This window comes from Lolium rigidum, chromosome 1 (assembly GCF_022539505.1).
Source record: "Lolium rigidum isolate FL_2022 chromosome 1, APGP_CSIRO_Lrig_0.1, whole genome shotgun sequence".
Taxonomy (NCBI): domain Eukaryota; kingdom Viridiplantae; phylum Streptophyta; class Magnoliopsida; order Poales; family Poaceae; genus Lolium; species Lolium rigidum.
Window position 1 is genome coordinate 305075121 of NC_061508.1, and position 17789 is coordinate 305092909.

The window sequence follows — 17789 nt, forward strand, 5'->3', positions numbered from 1 at the left end:
TAAAATAGATATATAATCAACTCAATCATAGTATTTAATATTCATCAGATCCCAACAAACACAACATGTATCATTCCATAAAGATGATCTTGATCATGTTAGGCAGCTCATAAGATCTAAACATGAAGCATAAGGAGGAGAAGACAACCATCTAGCTACTGTTATGGATCCGTAGTCCAAAGATGAACTACTCACGCGTCACTTCGGAAGCGGGCATGGTGATGAAGAGGCCTTCGGTGATAATCTCCCTCTCCGGCAGGGTGCCGGGAAGAGCTTCAGAACCCTCCCGAACTAGGGTCGACGATGGCGGCGGCTACGAAACTTTTCGTGGATGGAGACTTGAGTATTTAGGTTTTTCCCAAGGATGTCAATTTATAGGCGAAAGGGCGAAGTTGGTGGGCATCCGGGGGGCCCACACCATGCCTAGGCGCGGCCAGGGGGTCCGCGCCTAGGGGTGGTGTGGCCGCCTCCCGGCTCTTCTCCGTATCCCCTTTGGACTCCGTCTTCGTGACATCAAAATAGGAACTTCGGCTTTTGTTTTGTCCAATTCCGAGAATATTTCCAGAGCAACTTTTCTGAAATACAAAAACAGCAGAAAACTGGAACTGGCACTATGGCATCTTGTTAATAGGTTAATTCCAGAAAATACATAAAAATGCCATGAAGTGTAAACAAAATATATAGAAATTGGTCTAAAGAAGAATGGAGCATCAAAAATTATAAATACGTTTGCAACGTATCAACCCACCACTCCATGGAAGCGGCCACCAAATGATCCCCGCCCTCCTCAACGCCACCAGCAAGATCGCTGCCGGCGAGGTGGACGAGGAGACGGGAAATACTTTATTCTTGCATGTCCCGCACAACGTTGCCATAACCACCATAGCGACAATGCCGATTGACCAACCTATAACTTTAGGGACCTTCTAGAGCGCCGAGCGCAAGTTCGAGGTCCCCACCCCTCCCACCGCCGGAGCGGCTAGCAGAGGAGGCGGGGACCCGTCGATTCCCGAGCATAGACGGCGAGGACGAGGCAGATGGGTGGCAGCTTAGATGGGTTTTACCCCATGGCCTCACATGACATTATTCAATGACGTGCAAACAATTGCGGTGCTTAGCCTTTCACAATAACAAACAATTGCCGTGCTTCAAATCACAGGTTGCAAGAATCCAAGCTGCTGCTGTCGATTGATCGTTTCTTGGGAGGTTTGATCACCTTGGTGGCGACCCGGACGAATGGAACCTGGGTGCGCGCGCACCCGTTTACGAAAAGTTCAAAAAATGTTATTTAAAAAATTTCAAAAAAATGTGAAGTAAAATTTTGCATGTACATATTATATTGATACTTACTCGTGTAAGTTTTCACGAAAAAATACCATTGTGTGTGGCCTGCATAAAAATGACAAAATGTCCAAATGAGAATAGTGAACAGGACTTTGTACTATTCACAGGAATAGGAATTTGCATTTTGTCATTTTTGTGTAGGTCACATACAATGGTATTTTTCCGTGAAAACACACACGAGTAAGTATCAACATAGTATATACATGCAAAATTTTACTTCACATTTTTTTGAAACTTTTAAATAGCATTATTTTGAACTTTTCGTAAACGGGTGCGCACGTACCCAGGTTCCATTCACCATTTCCGACCTTGGTGGTCTCTATATTACACGAAAGCGACCGAGTGATCTATTCGGTCCTGCCATGAAAATCTCTTCGACACTCGGTTTCAAGCTATCATATCACACGCACACCAGATATATGGCGGCTTCAGCCGGAAAGTGCTTTTGGCTCTCGAGCTCTAGTGGTCTCGTTATATAAAAAGATATTTTTGTAAGTTATCAAAAAATCTGAAAATAATTCCGGAAATTTTCAGTAATGCATCTCACAATCCTGCAAAATCTCAACCCAAAATTCTTTTTATTTTGGATTGGATAAAAAAGACGAAATCTGATACGTTTTAGAGATTTAAAAATGTACTACTCATATACACACTTTTGTCATTTTGGTGTAGCTCAAAATATAAAGTATTTGAAGTTCATTTTTTGCATGCTAAAATTAGGAGATCTGATAGCTGCCCTTGTAAGTTTTTTGCTTATCCGCCCGCGGTGGCGTGGCCTCGTCTCTGTCGTATCCTACAGGTGGTTGGTATGTTGTGTCATGGTTCTACTCACTGCTTGGTCAATATGATCAACATCCTAACTAGGGTTATCCAGACCAAGTCATGTTGTACTCAAACCTTTGTTGCCTATCCCTCTTTTTTTTTTTTTGACAATCAATACCACATATATTCATAGTAATAAATAGTACATGGTAGAGATACATGAACTGACTCCAACGATTACAAAATAAAGTCTAAAAGATAGTAACAAATCTTCGAGGTCTTCAATTTCTTTCTTCTTCCGAACACAATCTTGTACTCTTGTGAAGGCAGCCAAAGATACATAACGAACCATAGACCTGTAGATACCGACGAAAGTTCTCCCATAATTTTTTGAGCCGCAATGCCAAGACTGCGTGCACGCACGCAACCATTAAAGCAGTCATACAACATCGGCAAGAGTACCAACACCAGTATATCAGGGAATAATAACCAACTAGCTTTGTCGTCGTCGATGGAGAGCCGAGAGTACGAATCACCATTGTCGAGGACGTAGCAGCCGGGACAAAAACTGCGAGGATAATCCTCCTCGCGGCAACAACGACAAAAGATCCAAAATCGATCTGGCGAAGCAAGATCCGAAGACCCATACCTAGAAAATTGTGATTGTTCAACACCACCATTGACGCCGGGAAGAAGATCTCGTCGCCGAACGAAAGGCCAAAGATCACTTATTGCATACGATGCCATCTCCATTGAGGGGAAACCAACAAGAAGGCGGCTACCAAAATCCTAACATAATCTAATGAAAACAATACTTTTATTCAAAACTCCACGCATAGATCGGGTTCCCCACTCCTCCTGACGCCGGCGAAGCCGACCGGAGGAGGGGGAACCAATCTATGGAGGAGGATGAACTGGAGGCGGCTAGGGTTAGGGCAGCGGCTGAGAGGAGAGACCACGGCAGATGAAAACGTGCGCCTGTTGAGTGTTTGTTGCCTATCCCTCTTGATGCAACGGCACACACAAAGCTGATTTTTTGTACCCTCTTGAAGTAGTTATGGTTTGACAATGGCTAGAGTAGCGACGCAGTCGCAGCAAATGTCCACACATAGATTTGTGTAATCCTTTCCTTTTTTCGTTTGCGCTACACTGCACTCGCTATTTTTTCTTTGCGGATTTCCACATTTTATCCTATTGTTACATGTTTGTGACCACCCTTCTAGTGGAAATTTGTGTAGATTACCCCTTTAAGAAGCATCCAACCCTCGTTTTCTGATGCGCGTTCATTGAGCAAGGTGTAGGTGATGATTGGGGTTCAAAAGTATTAAGACGGCGGCATGGAACGAAGCATATGGATAAAATATGGAATGAAACATATGGATAAAATAAGGTTGGACATAATCATCAATGACGCCGAACGATAATTACACATTTTTGTGTGCCACACCGACGTATCACATTTTCCCTATATAGCAATAACAAGCAAAATGCTAAAACTAGGTTAAACCATGTTCAATGTTCATTCTAAATAGGATATTTTGGTAAAAGTTCCACTAAATGGACGTAATATGTGTCACCTTTTTCCGGCAAAGTGTATATATTCGCGAAGATATCAATTACACCAACAACATAGTTCCCTAATGGCAATATAGATGCACACAACCAAAAAAAAATATAGAAAAGAAAAGTACCACTACATTGATCTATTCCTTATAGTGGCCGACCAAACACCATCAATTCATCTTCTCCAAAAGTGACTCTTTCGAGAAGGGAACCGTTCACAACTGCCACCGTCGCCCTTATCATAGATCATAGTTTTCACCCTGGAGAATGTCCGCGCTCTGAAAACAATGAATTCAACAAGGCCATTGTCAGACACAACCAATTAAGACCAGACCTTGAATTTTCACCCTGAAAATTTAGATTCTGAATTTCTCCTATGTTGTCGCCCCCGCTTGACGATGTCGCTGATCCAACTCACGAATAAAGCCAATCCCTCATCGCCACAAGGACTCGAACTCTTCCATGTCATTCTCCGCGATTGACTTCACCATGGAATTAAAGACATGTCCCACGATGGCAACATATTGCAGAGCTTTTCATCGCTCCCTCTAAAACTAAATGGTTAGAAAAAAACATAGTTGCGCAAGATCGTGTCCCATCGGATCTGGTAATCTCCAAGCATAAGGCACAATGGGAAGTTTGCCGGCTTAGCCTTCCGAAACTCGACACTCCGGCCAGATCAATGAAGACATGCATCAAGCACAACCCCATATTGTGATCTCCTTCTTATTCGCAAGACCCGCATGCCCAATCGCCGCCGGTCATCTCCTTGCAAGATGAGCCAACGAGAAGGTGGCCTCAGGCCCAGATTGGGGCCCTCGAGCCCAGATCAGAGCCATGGAGCCTAGATCGTCCTTCATGCCTTCTGAAGGCTGCACCGCCGGCGCACCACCCTCTTCATGTCGTCGCCCTGCTGGAGAAACTCTGGCGTCGACCGATCCGGCCGCATCACCCTGCACCCCTAGCCAACGCCATGTGCTGCCCTGCGCCTTGTAGCCGCCGCCGCCGACAGCAGCAACGGCATACAGAGGGAAGAGATTGGAGGGGGGCTAGTACGGTGGGAGGGAGGAACCGCTCGGGAGGGGAGCGGCTCAGGAGGGCAGTTCACAAATGCATAACTATATAAGGTAAAAGGTAGAATTCACTCTTTTTGAATCAGATTTTAGTTGCAGAATGTCCAGAGTAAAAATTGCACGATCACCTGTATTATGCTAAGTGTTTTGGTTAACCACGTGGAGTGTTGCATTTTCAGACGGGCGTCAAAGAAATGGTCAGGTACTCAGGTGGCGTACGACCATGCATGTCCATTAATTCATACACAGCCGCATCGTCTTTACCGTTGAACTTTTCTGTCGTGGAATAACTTTGTTCATATCAATATCAACTCAAGGCTTTTCCTGCGTATATAAGCCGGCCGTAAGACCAACTTTGTCAAGACCCACGAATTAATCAGGACGGCAAATTTGTTCAACGGCTCACGAATTAGCTCCGGTCTCATGCTAACTTTGAAGCGAAAGAGTCAGAGAAAGCTGGCCTTTGATCGATGGAAAGCTAATCAGCTGGAAATGTCAACACGGTTGCAGCCAAGGCACGCCACCGCAAGTGTCACGTGGACACTGGAAAACCTGAAAGGCAGCAAAGGGAATCGGAACACCCACACTTGCTGGCCAAATCCTAAGAGCGATTTGATCGATCTGGACTTTGATTGCCAAGTTGGAGAGGGGAGAGGTGGTACTACTAATCAAGCTTGAAGGGGAAGAGCGATTTGATCTGGACTTTGAATGCCAAGTTGGAGAGAGGTGGTGCTAATTAAGCTTGAAGGGGAAGCTAGGAGTAACAGTCTGACCAATTCTTGAAAGATCAGCAATCTAGCTATTGGAGAATGGGCAAATCAAATGTTTTATTACTACCTACTTAGCATCTATATCCGGTAAGATTTCGCAATCGTTTCCACACAAAAAATGCATTTACTTGGTGGAAATGTAAATATGATCCTAGGTACACATGGCCTCAAAATTTCAGAGTGAGCAATTCTTGATTCAACCGGTCCAAAATAAATAAGCTTGAAGGGGAAGCTCAGAGTAAAAAATCTGACCAATTCTTGAAAGGTCAGCAATCCAGCCATATGAGAACAAATTAACTGTTTCACTAGGACATACTCCCTCCATTTCATATTAGTGGTCGCAAATTTTAATGTATCTAGACATATTTTGTGTACATATACATTCAAATCTACGACAAGTAATATAGAACATAGTGGGTACTACATACGTTTCTAAATATAAGGTGATTTGGTAGTTTAATTTAAGCTCCCAACATGTCTTATATTTTACTATGAACGAAGGGAGTATCCATCCAATCAACTTGGGAAAACGTGTAAAAGTAATAAGAAATAAATATGTGTTTTAATGCACACTTTATAGATCATATAAAAATCTCATAATAAGTTTTACAAAATCTTATGCAAAATCACAAATATTGAGTAAAAGCTTACCATGCAAGTTTTTCGAAAAAAATACGACCATTTGCTAAGGTTTTTAAAGATGCCATTACTGTTTCTTTTTAACTATTTAATTATATTAGACACGTGTAGAATTATCTAAAAGGTACATTCATCACAGATAAACTCATAAGAATATGCAAATTATGTACTATACAAATTTCAATTAAAGATGTATTTACGTTTCAACAAACTTGCATATGCGCAGAACTTCCGAATGCTGGAACTATAACAATTGTTGTGATCACAAATGTATGCAATTTAGATTTGGCGGAGTTTAACAAACTTGGCCATCGACACAGATAATTGCACCAACATTATAACATGGAAGATATGAAATGTATTTATTTTTGGTGCATATGGTACTACCACCTGGTAAAATATTTAAAATGTTTTTTTAACCCGAACAAAAATTTCGTGCGAGCACACCAAGTATTGCGGAAAACCGACATTTCCGTGTCATGTAGGAAAAAAAATGAAAGAAATGTGTCATGAAAAGCTTTTTTAAGCTCCAGATTTTGTCCACACGGCACAGTAGAATATCTGATTCCGTGAAACGACTTTGCGAGCACGTAGAATGTCGAGATGCACGGACGACAATTCTGGTCGATTTGTTTTGGTATTTTGGAATTTGTTTAGAAATTATTTTAAAAACCAGGATCATAAGCTCATTAACATTATTACATCTAACGCAGTGGGAGATATACTTTGTAGCGTCAAATTATTTTGTATTAGAAGCAACAAAATTTCCATGAAAGCAGGGATGGCCAAAGTTTAACCCTGTAAACCGTTTTAATGTCAAAACAACATACATTTGTCATCACAAGCAACATACATGTCGTGCTTGGCGAGACGAAGATATGACGGAAAATAAGAATAACAGCTCCAAAAAGGAAGCATTATAAAAGCCACCTAAAACCAGGGAAGGCAACACTAAACTCCATGGAAAAGCACCAGGTTATGAATTTGAGCTACTCCCTACACCGAAAACGGGCAGGTTTCCGTGTAACAAAACGGGGTACAAGTGGACAAAAAGCGGCACCAACTGCCCCGGCCACCCGGGAGCACAACCTCCCAACCCAGCCCCAGCTAGGACGCACCAAACAACCTACCCGCGCACGCGCCACGTCACGTCATCCAACTAACCCCACCTGTCATCCTGCGCATTTACCACCGCCACCTCGCCCTGTCCCGTCCCCGCCTTCCGAATTTTCCACGCACGGCCGACCGTACGCGGCGCCAGTTCTCCCTGACGCGTGGGACCGGACCCCACATGGGCCCGCTGTCAGAAAGCCGTCGCACTTCAATTTCTCTTTCCGGTACATCAACAGGTGCGGAACGAGATCTCACTTTCTGGCTCGCGCTCGCGGTTGTTTTACGTTCCAACCCCTGGGGAGGAGGTAGATTGACAGTCGCCTCCCTGGCCTGACTGTTACCCTCGGGGGAGGGAGGAGAGAGAAAGAAAGAGGACGCCATTTTCATTTTCTCTCTCCCCTTCCTTCGTCCTCCTTCCCCCATTTCGCCTTCGCGCACGAAGGCGACGACTCGCCTCCCCACCTTCTCGGCCGCCCGCCGCGCGCGCCGCTAGGACCCGAGCCGGGGCCTCCGGGCTAGCACACCGAAACCCTAACCCTAGAAATCCGGGCGGTCCTCCGCCTCCGGCAGGCCAGAGGAGGCGGGGGGCGCGCCACCACCACCACCACCACCATGGGGCAGTGCTACGGCAAGGGCGCCTCCTCCCGCGCCGCGGAGGACGACTTCGGAGTCCTCGCCGACAGGCACTCCCCGCCGCCCGCCAACGGCGTCGCGCCCACCCCACCTCCCCACCACCCCGCCCCCGCCACCGCGCCCTCCGGGACCACCACCCCGCGCCGCCGCAAGTCCGGATCGACCACGCCGGTGCACCAGACGCCCGGAGGCGGGGGCGGGGGCGCGGCCTGGCCCAGCCCGTACCCGGCGGGCGGGGCGAGCCCGCTGCCGGCGGGGGTCTCGCCCTCGCCCGCCCGCTCCACGCCGCGCCGCTTCTTCAAGCGCCCCTTCCCGCCGCCCTCCCCCGCCAAGCACATCAAGGCCACGCTCGCCAAGCGCCTCGGCGGCGGGGGCAAGCCCAAGGAGGGGACCATTCCGGAGGAGGGGCCCGGAGCTGCTACCGGAGCAGCTGTTGCGGATGGGGCCGCCGAGGCGGAGAGGCCGCTCGACAAGACGTTTGGCTTCGGGAAGAACTTCGGGGCGAAATACGAGCTCGGGAAGGAGGTGGGGAGGGGCCATTTCGGGCACACTTGCTCCGCCGTTGTCAAGAAGGGCGAGTTCAAGGGGCAGACCGTCGCCGTCAAGATCATCTCTAAAGCTAAGGTGAGCGGTGCTGCTACTCTTTAACTTTTAGGGAGTTTATTAATTGATTTTCAAATGTCAGCTGTTTGTGTAGCCATAAGTAACCGCCATGCATTTCGCGCCATTGCGTCGCTAGGGACGGAATTACTATGTGCTAGTTGATGATGATCTACATCATCTAGATTGAACCATACCCAAAAAGTACTGTGGTGATCCACTAGTTTTACTTTCCAATTTTCAGGATCGCTCTTGGATGTTTCATTAAATGTTCGCGCAAGTTTAATATTCCCACATAGGTAGTTAGATTGGGGAGGGACAGTAAAGATTGAACAAGGGAAATTTAATATTCTGCCGTCACATGGTTTATTCTTAATAGCAATCTTCTTCCCACATAGATAGTTAGATTGGGAGGGAATGCATGGTTCAAGATTAGCTGTCTCTGAGTGGTTTCTCGTGGTATGAATTGAGGATTTTGATGGTTCAAGGCAGGTTTTGAGTTTTTGCTACAATTAGTTCCAATCTTGATTGGATGTTAATGTGAATGCAGGTAAAACCTTTCTGCTTTATGCTAGTACAGTGGTTTGAGTTCTTGGTGGCCTACCCAATTCTCAAACCACTGTAGGTTATAATGATAAATGATATTCTAACCAATCTGCAGTACATGTCCTAAGCTACCTTCTCACGTCCGCTTTTTTGTTTAGTAATTAAGGCCTGTAGATTTTGTGGTGACGGAAAGCTGAAATTATTGTACTAGTCCCAGTAGTCAATCGTCTGAAGAACACAAGTGCTATAGTTCAACCCTGTCTGCAATGTTAGTTTTGGTTGCGGTGTAGGAGATATCAGTCGCCATTTGGCAGTTGCAACCTGCAGGGTATCTATCTGTCGAAGAGGTTTGAACTGAAGAAAGATCCAAGGAGGCTATGTGTCTAAACTTAATTAGTGGAAGAGACACCGGAGAGTGGCATTGCTTTTAATTGAGCACTATTATCACAAAGAATGATCTACATTGTTCATTAAGTCGCATTAATTGCCGGGTACACATAGAGCAGATGCTGCAATGTTCGCAATTATCATGCTCAGATCCCGGATTGGACCAATCTGTAGAAAATAACAGATGATTAAGTGGTTAACATAGCTTCTTAGGATGTCAGAGATGTCAATAGCTGATTGTTCGGTGGTTTGTATTGGCTTGCTCGTTGAATCAGAATGTACTGCTGTGCATTGGTTGGTTGCTTTGCTTTTGGGCTTCCGGTGATGCATTTCAAATTTAAAGAAAAACACAGGTTATTTGAGACATTCTGTATGGTCATGGTACAAACATTATGTTTCTTAAACATAGTCTTGCTGGCAGACCGTTTGTACTCCAAATAGCACCTTGTTACCTAACTTAACATGATTTTTTAGCGGGTCCAGGGGTATTAGTGGAGGTTGCTACAATTAATCATGTCATTAATTTGGACAATCCATATGTAACGGAGATCTAGCTTACTAAAAAAATGCTCCTCTCAAGCCACTTGGGGTGTTCACCAACGATTTCCATCTAACCGTGTAAACCACCGTATTATAATTTTTGTACTAGCGTCCCTTGTCCAATCAATAGCAACGAAATAAATAGTGCGCCTGGGCTGCCGGTTCTGGCCGGGTTGAACTCAACCCGTAGTTGAACACTCCTGCCTTTTATTAACCACATCAGTCTCCGAAGTCTTAAAGGACATCACAATTCACAACACATCATTTGTTCCTAGGCAACTTTACTTTGTGCAGATCAATATTCTTTGTAATTTATATGGTTAATGAAGTGAGCCCTGTTGCTCCAGCTCCAGCTGCTGATCCTTGCTTAATACATTTCTAGAAAATTATTGCAAATGTCTTGTGAGAAACTACAAATGCTATTTTGCAGCCAAATACTTTAATTGTACTCTCATTCGAAGAAAGTAAAGGCTGAGGCCAGTAAGTAGCATAATTTGGGCACTTCCCTCTCTATAATGATGCAACTAGGCTTTCCAGAATGCCACCTGTAAATCTAGTACCGTGACTAGCTCTTCTGGAAAATAGTCCTGTATATTTTTAATAGTAAGTGCAAGACATTTATGCAACTGAATTATTATTTTATGGGACAACATTGCTCATTTGGATATGCATTGTGATTTTTCTGTCTTAATTTATGGCTATGCAGATTACTTAAACTTGCAGCTTTCCATGGATGAATTGAATAGCGCTACTTCTTAGTAACTACTTTAAGCAATTTACTCTTGTGTTTCACAGATGACAACAGCCATATCCATTGAAGATGTTCGTCGGGAAGTGAAGATTTTGAAAGCACTATCAGGGCACAACAATCTAGTCAAATTCTATGATTCCTGTGAGGATGCCCTTAATGTCTACATTGTCATGGAGTATGTTTTTATGAACTTTTTTTTGTACCATTTTAACCGCTTATAACTTGGTCTTCTGTTAAGATACATATGATTTCAGAGTCCTTGTGACATGCCTGAAAATACCTTTTTAAGACTTACTTAATGTTTTCATATTTTATACTCCTCCATGTTCTTTTTATAAGGTGTATCATTTTTTTCAAAAGTCAAATTTTCTTTAACCTAGTTTATAGAAAATTATCACGATCTACAATACTAAATAAATAAAATTTGAAAAGTATATTTCACGATGAATCTAATTATACTGATTTGATATTATAGATGTTTGATATTTTTTCTAGAAACTTAGTCAGGGAACCTAAGTTTGACTTTAAAAAAAATGAACACACCTTATAAGGAGTGTTTTGAATGTATGTTTTGGTGTGTCTGCCATCATATATAAACATTTTATCACATCTTTTATAATGTGCGTCAGGCAGCATTTTCTCATGTTGTTTCCCTTTAACAGATTGTGTGAGGGTGGAGAGTTGCTAGACAGAATATTAGCCAGGTACTTTCTATAATTTCTCGATCCCTTGTAGCAAACTAGCTGTATCTCTTGAAAATGCTTACTGAGGATGCATACTTGAACTATTGAAGAGGTGGGAGGTACACAGAAGAAGATGCTAAAGCGATTGTTGTACAGATTTTGAGCGTAGTGGCCTTCTGTCATCTTCAGGGAGTAGTGCATCGTGATCTGAAGCCAGAGGTATCGAAGTAAATCTATTTTCTGTGTAGTTTATGGACGTATGCAATCACATTGGTGTTTCACCAAGTTCAATCTTCTTCTGCCATCTTCTTCTTTCTTATAAGGGACATTTATTATGTATGTAGTCTTCAAGTCCGGTAAAATACTAGACCACATTACTGACATAGCTATTTTCATTTGGACAGAATTTCCTTTTCACAACAAGAGATGAAAATGCTCCTATGAAGTTGATTGATTTTGGTCTCTCTGATTTCATTAGACCAGGTAATAGTTTGTTCCTCCTCTTTGTGAGCTCTAACATGTGGTACACCTTTATTAGTTACTGTTGATCTGTCTTCCTGTTGACAATGGATCATCATGCGATCTAACATTAATACTAACATTCCCTAAGTTCTCTTTGTTTCCTGTTAAATGGATATCTTTCTTACCTGCTTATTATTAAAAGAAAGAGCACCTGATATAACTTACCAAAGAAATATTGGATGTAGTTTATCGTGCTAATTTGACCATTTTGCTTCATTGATTTGACATGTCTACCATTACCATGGTAAACATATGTACATCTCTTACTATATTTGAAACTATGACCTGGTGCCTTGATGAAGCCAGGATTCCCATCCATTCACACATAACAACTAACCTATCATATAGTATATGAAGTGATCTTCCATTCTTGAATGACTGAAGGTACTCCGTTGATAAGTTCACTATACCAATAACCCTGTCATATACCAACTAACCTGTCTAGTATATGAAGCGATCTTCCATTCACACATACCAACTAACCTGTCATATAGTATATGAAGCGATCTTCCATTCACACATACCAACTACCCTGTCATATAGTATATGAATCGATCTTCCATTCTTGAATGACTGAAGCTACTCCGTTGATAAGTTCACTGTACCAATAACCCTGTGATCTACCAACTAACTTGTCATGTAGTATATGAAGCGATCTTCCATTCACACATACCAACTAACTTGCCATATAGTATATGAAGCGATCTTCCATTCTTGAATGACTGAAGCTACTCCGTTGAAAAGTTCACTATACCAATAGCCCTTACTGTTCAGGTTTACCAATCAAGGTTAAATCATATCCTTGTAGAATGGTTTAAGAAAAACCTGTATTCACCACATTGCAGTCCAGCTGCATAGGATCTACCCAGGTACTAGGTTCAGATGAACTCCATGAACTGACACACTATTTGGTAAAACCAAATTTTCTTCTCCATTAGCGACGCTGTAGAACTTTTCATGTTCCCATTAGATTTGCCTGATTTCTATGTAGCAGTCAGACATCATAAGATAATATGCTAAGACAAAGGCCATAGTGATTCGATGCCAAGATGGTCTCATAAATCATCTGTTTATTAATGCCAATGTTGAAAATTCAATATAACTAAGACACAGCGAAACATAGTGAAGAAAGAGATTCATGACATAACAAAATTGAATTTTGTCATATGCTACAGCTTGATCATTGCATGACATGACAATAAAATGAAAAATAGTCTGTACCTAAAAAATTAACACACAGTGCATGGTTTTGAGCTACGTGAAGGCATTGCTTGTTGGTTATATTGTAATCTTTACCTCCAGTCTGCATCATATAATTCACTCAATGCTTATAGTTTGGAATCCCTGTTGGCCTGTCAGCAGTGACTGCATCCATATCTGACAGTTAGTCTTGGCATGTTTCCTTGATGGTTGGTCTTCATATTTCATTAGCTTACCAGAAACTATTTCTTATGCTATATAATGCAGATGAAAGACTTAATGATATTGTTGGAAGTGCATATTACGTTGCCCCAGAGGTTCTACACAGATCATACAGTATGGAAGCAGACATTTGGAGTATAGGTGTCATAACGTATATTTTGCTCTGTGGTAGTCGGCCATTTTGGGCACGGACGGAATCAGGAATCTTCCGATCTGTATTGAGAGCTGATCCCAACCTTGATGATTCTCCATGGCCATCAGTGTCAGCTGAAGCTAAGGATTTTGTGAAAAGATTTCTGAACAAGGATTACCGCAAAAGAATGACTGCTGTCCAAGCATTGAGTAAGTTGTCAGAAATGCTTAATAAGTATTCTCGTGTGATGTAGTGGTACTCAGTTTTGTATTTCTTTTGTGAAACATTTTTTTGTAGAACTTATTTATGTGAAAATTAATATGCATCGTATATGAGAGTGTGAGACCATAATACGAAGAATTTTGTTTTCTCTGCAGCCCACCCTTGGTTGCGGGATGATCAAAGGCAGATTCCGCTGGACATTCTTATCTACAGATTAATTAAGCAATACCTTCGTGCCACACCTCTTAAACGCTTAGCGCTAAAGGTATACTATTGATTCCCATGACATTATCTCCATTTGTGACTGTTATTTCAATGTTTCATCGATACAACTGATAGTGATACTTTATTAATAAATGTGTATGCGTGGGGTGAACAATGTTTGTACAAGGGGGTCCTACTCATGCATGTCAGTGTGGCAGCGGGAACCTCGTTCCTTTGTTGATCTTAGTTAGCTAAGCTCTTTGCCAATACAATGAATTTTATCTTTTATTTCATGATCTCATGCTTTTGTTCATATGGGGTATGTCATGCTCCTTTATTTGTCATGGTATTGCTTAGAAACTGTTTGAATCTTTGCCATGGAACTCTATGAATTTGTACCAGCAAGTTGTTGTGTAACTTGTGCTATAAGCTGAACTTTTTTCTCTTATTGACAATCTAAAGGTTCTAACAGTTAGCTCTTTACTCCAGGCATTATCTAAAGCTTTAAAGGATGATGAACTCTTGTATCTCAGGCTACAGTTTAAGCTGCTTGAGCCTAGAGATGGAGTCGTGACACTTGACAACTTTCGAACGGTGAGTTTATTATGCTTTTGCTGATAACTCTGTTTATTTTTGTCATCGAATGGTGCAATCTTTTAACATCAGTTCTTCCAACAATATGTAGTTTTAGTGATACATGAGTGCTGCTGCTAGAATTGTATTTGAGTAATTCAATATATTATTATAGAAATTATCATTCTGACTTTGGGGATTAATTATAGAAAACTGCGTGTTATAAAGATCATCAGAGGGTGTACCTCATAAAGATGACACGTGGAGCAAATGTTATTGGCTTCTGATGAAATATCACGATATATCGTTTCCATCTAATAGTAGTGTTTCATGGTCTTGTCCAGGCTCTAACGCGGTATTTGACTGATGCGATGAAGGAATCAAGAATTCTTGAGTTTTTGCATGCGGTGAGAATCTTTCAGTACTTGCCGTAAGCAATGGATGATTTCTTCTTTGGTTACTCTGGCACTGCTACTAATGTCATGATAATCTGTTGCTCGTGTTTGAAGTGAAAGACATGCAAAGTTATCATAGAACATTCTATTCAAACTTACATCATTGGTGATTCTATTTGTTTTAAGCAAATTTGAATTAGTTTCCTTCTCCTCTATTTATATATTTTGTCTGTATCATGGAGCTTGACTAGCAAGGGGAGTTCTTAGATACCCTTTCCGTGGGGTTTTGTGTAATTCATAGTGAAAGTTGGCTGATATCGTTCTTGTTTCTCTATCAGTTGGAACCACTTGCATACAGAAGTATGGACTTCGAAGAGTTCTGTGCTGCAGCTATCAGCCCTTACCAGCTTGAGGCTCTGGACAGGTGGGAGGATATTGCTGGAACATCTTTCCAGCACTTTGAACAGGAGGGGAACCGAGTCATATCAGTTGAGGAGTTGGCACAGGTATGTAGGATCACAATAATTTAACAGAGGATTTACCTCAGTTGCGACTTGCATCCTGAATTGAGAACCTGGAAAGGAATCATAATTTTGGGTTATCCTATCTGTAATGGTTAACCTGATGTCCCTTCCTTGTGTACAGGAACTAAATCTTGCTCCAACACACTATTCCATCGTGCAAGATTGGATCAGGAAAACTGATGGCAAGCTTAACTTTCTCGGGTTCACCAAATTTTTGCATGGTGTTACGATACGGGGTGCAAACCCAAGACGGCATTAAGTAACCATGGAAAAAAATGTATCTGGTTCTAATTTTAAAGCTGCCCATAATATGGCTCTGATTTGTTGTTGTCCTTGCTTCCTCTCTCTTGTGGTTAATGATCATTCTTCTTCTTTTGTTGTGATGTTGTCGGTTGTTGTCACCATAGCTTTTGTAGAGAGAATACATGTAAAGATCATTTTGTAATGAAGGCAATCGGATGGTCTGTTCAAGAAATATAGTGCCCTGTTTTTTTTTGTTCCAACATTCTCGGATCCCAATCCGTAATCGTCTAGCATCAATGCATAGCTACAACTGATCGTATTGATCGGCTAACAACAATTGGAGTACATACGGAATCCCCAAATGTGTACTGTTCCTTGAGAAGGATGTGAGGTGAGCATTGTTTCAGGCTGTGTCAGGAAGACATGAACTGTCTACCTACGAATTATCTTTTTTTTTTTTTTTTTTTGAAACGGGAACGAATACTTACCTATATAAAAGTTGATCAGTTTCACGCTCTATGCTTGCTGATGATACTGTTTATGAGCTACTTTCTCTCTCACTCCTCCAATCTAATCTTAACACGTACATATGTACAATACATCAGTCAATTTTCGTAAAAAAAAATTACCGAGAAGGGCAACCGGCTAACCGGTTACGGGCCTTCGTGCAGTTAAAGCGGTGGGCGGTACCCAGTTTTCACTGATCAGCTTCCAACGTGTCCACCTTTCCTAGGCCCAACCGCTTAAGTGCATCCTGTATAGGTTTTTTGTTCTTTTTTCTCTCCCTGCTCATAAACCAACCAGGGCGCCGCCTGTTCCCGCGATGGAGCAAAGGACGACCAAGGCGACGTGCGTGCCGGTGGCGGCGACCTCGGGGCAGAGCAGGAGCGTGCAGGGGACGTCGACCTTGGGGTTGGGGCAGGCGCGTGCCCGCGGCGGTGACCGCGGGGCGGGGCAGGAGCGTGCCCGGGACGGCGCCCTTGGGGCGGAGCTGGCGCGGGTCTTGGACGACCACCTTGGGGCGGTGGCGGCGCGGTCCTGGGGCGGAGCACGCGCGGGCCAGCGGCGGGAACGTCGGAGCAGAGCAGGCAGGGGCCGGCGGCGGCCACGTCGGGGCGGAGCCTGCAGGGGCCGGCGGCGTCCACGTCGGGGCGGAGTAGGCAGATCCCGGCGGCGGAGGAAAACGGCGGTGGCCGGATCAAGAAGAAGATAAGAGGTTAAAACTCTTCCTCACACACACATCTCGAATGTTGGGAACAGAAAATTCTGGTTATAGTGTATTAGTGCCCTCCACATGTTTGTTGTTGTGTTTCTTAGACTTGAAACTATTTTTCTACGGTTCTTTATTGGTCTCTCCTCTAGGTTGCAATATCGTTGCCTTCATCGGTTCATTCAGCTACATACTTCTGTGTGAGTAAGTACAAATGGAAGCATAACATCAGTTGACCTTCCTTTTTGTTGGCCTAGGTGTACCAGATGCATTAATATGTTTAGTGGAGGTGATTTTTGGCTTGAGGATTTAATTGATATTTTGTTGTTTCTCTCATGATGTAGGCCTGAACCTGGCTCAAGAAGATTGAGGTAACTAATTGAGATGAACAGAAAACCTCTCTGTTTCGTTTTCATTTTTTTGCTGAAAATAATCTACCTTATAAATAATAATCAGAGTTGCTTGATTTGAAACATACTAGAAAACATAATAAGCGGGATTGTTATTCTGCTGTGATGGTAGTGTATCCTACCTTATAAATGTTAATGCAAGTATATCATGAGCTGACCCTTCCTTTTCGTTGGACTAGGTGTATGACATGAATTTGGAGATTTAGCGGGGGCGATGCTGGTATTCAGGTTTGAAATGACATTTTCGTTCATTTTTTAGAGATGTAGGCCTGAACTTGGCAGAGTGAGCTAATTAATTGAGATGAACAGAAATTCTGTATTTTTTCTTTCCATTTTTTTTCATTTTCTGCTGAAAATTATCACTAGGTAGTACTACTTGAACTCAGCGGTTTATATTGGCACGCTAGGCTAGGTAAGATCCTCCGTGCAGGTGGTCATGCATTCATTTGATCCCATTAGGATAGTATGCATGTTACAGTGGAGCAACTCTGTGTAAACCAAAGCAAAGAGCACGGTTAGAAGAGCAA

The 17789-nt window shown here is 42.8% G+C and overlaps 1 protein-coding gene across 1 annotated transcript; it reads left to right on the plus strand.

Moving 5' to 3' along the window:
- Window positions 1–7861: 7861 nt before the first annotated feature.
- LOC124697122 (CDPK-related kinase 3) lies at window positions 7862–15895 on the plus strand. Its single transcript, XM_047229759.1, has 11 exons — window positions 7862–8521; window positions 10766–10896; window positions 11384–11425; window positions 11515–11623; window positions 11809–11887; window positions 13394–13690; window positions 13859–13968; window positions 14397–14501; window positions 14825–14887; window positions 15214–15381; window positions 15521–15895. The coding sequence occupies exons 1-11, from the start codon at window positions 7877–7879 to the stop codon at window positions 15656–15658; spliced, it is 1887 nt and encodes a 628-aa protein (XP_047085715.1). The 5' UTR covers window positions 7862–7876; the 3' UTR covers window positions 15659–15895.
- Window positions 15896–17789: the final 1894 nt, after the last annotated feature.

Coding starts and splice junctions, on each gene's coding strand:
- LOC124697122 (XM_047229759.1), top strand. CDS start 7,877: ATGGGGCAGTGCTACGGCAAGGGCGCCTCCTCCCGCGCCGCGGAGGAC. Junction 8,522..10,765: donor AGATCATCTCTAAAGCTAAG/GTGAGCGGTGCT, acceptor TGTGTTTCACAG/ATGACAACAGCCATATCCAT. Junction 11,888..13,393: donor CTCTGATTTCATTAGACCAG/GTAATAGTTTGT, acceptor TATATAATGCAG/ATGAAAGACTTAATGATATT.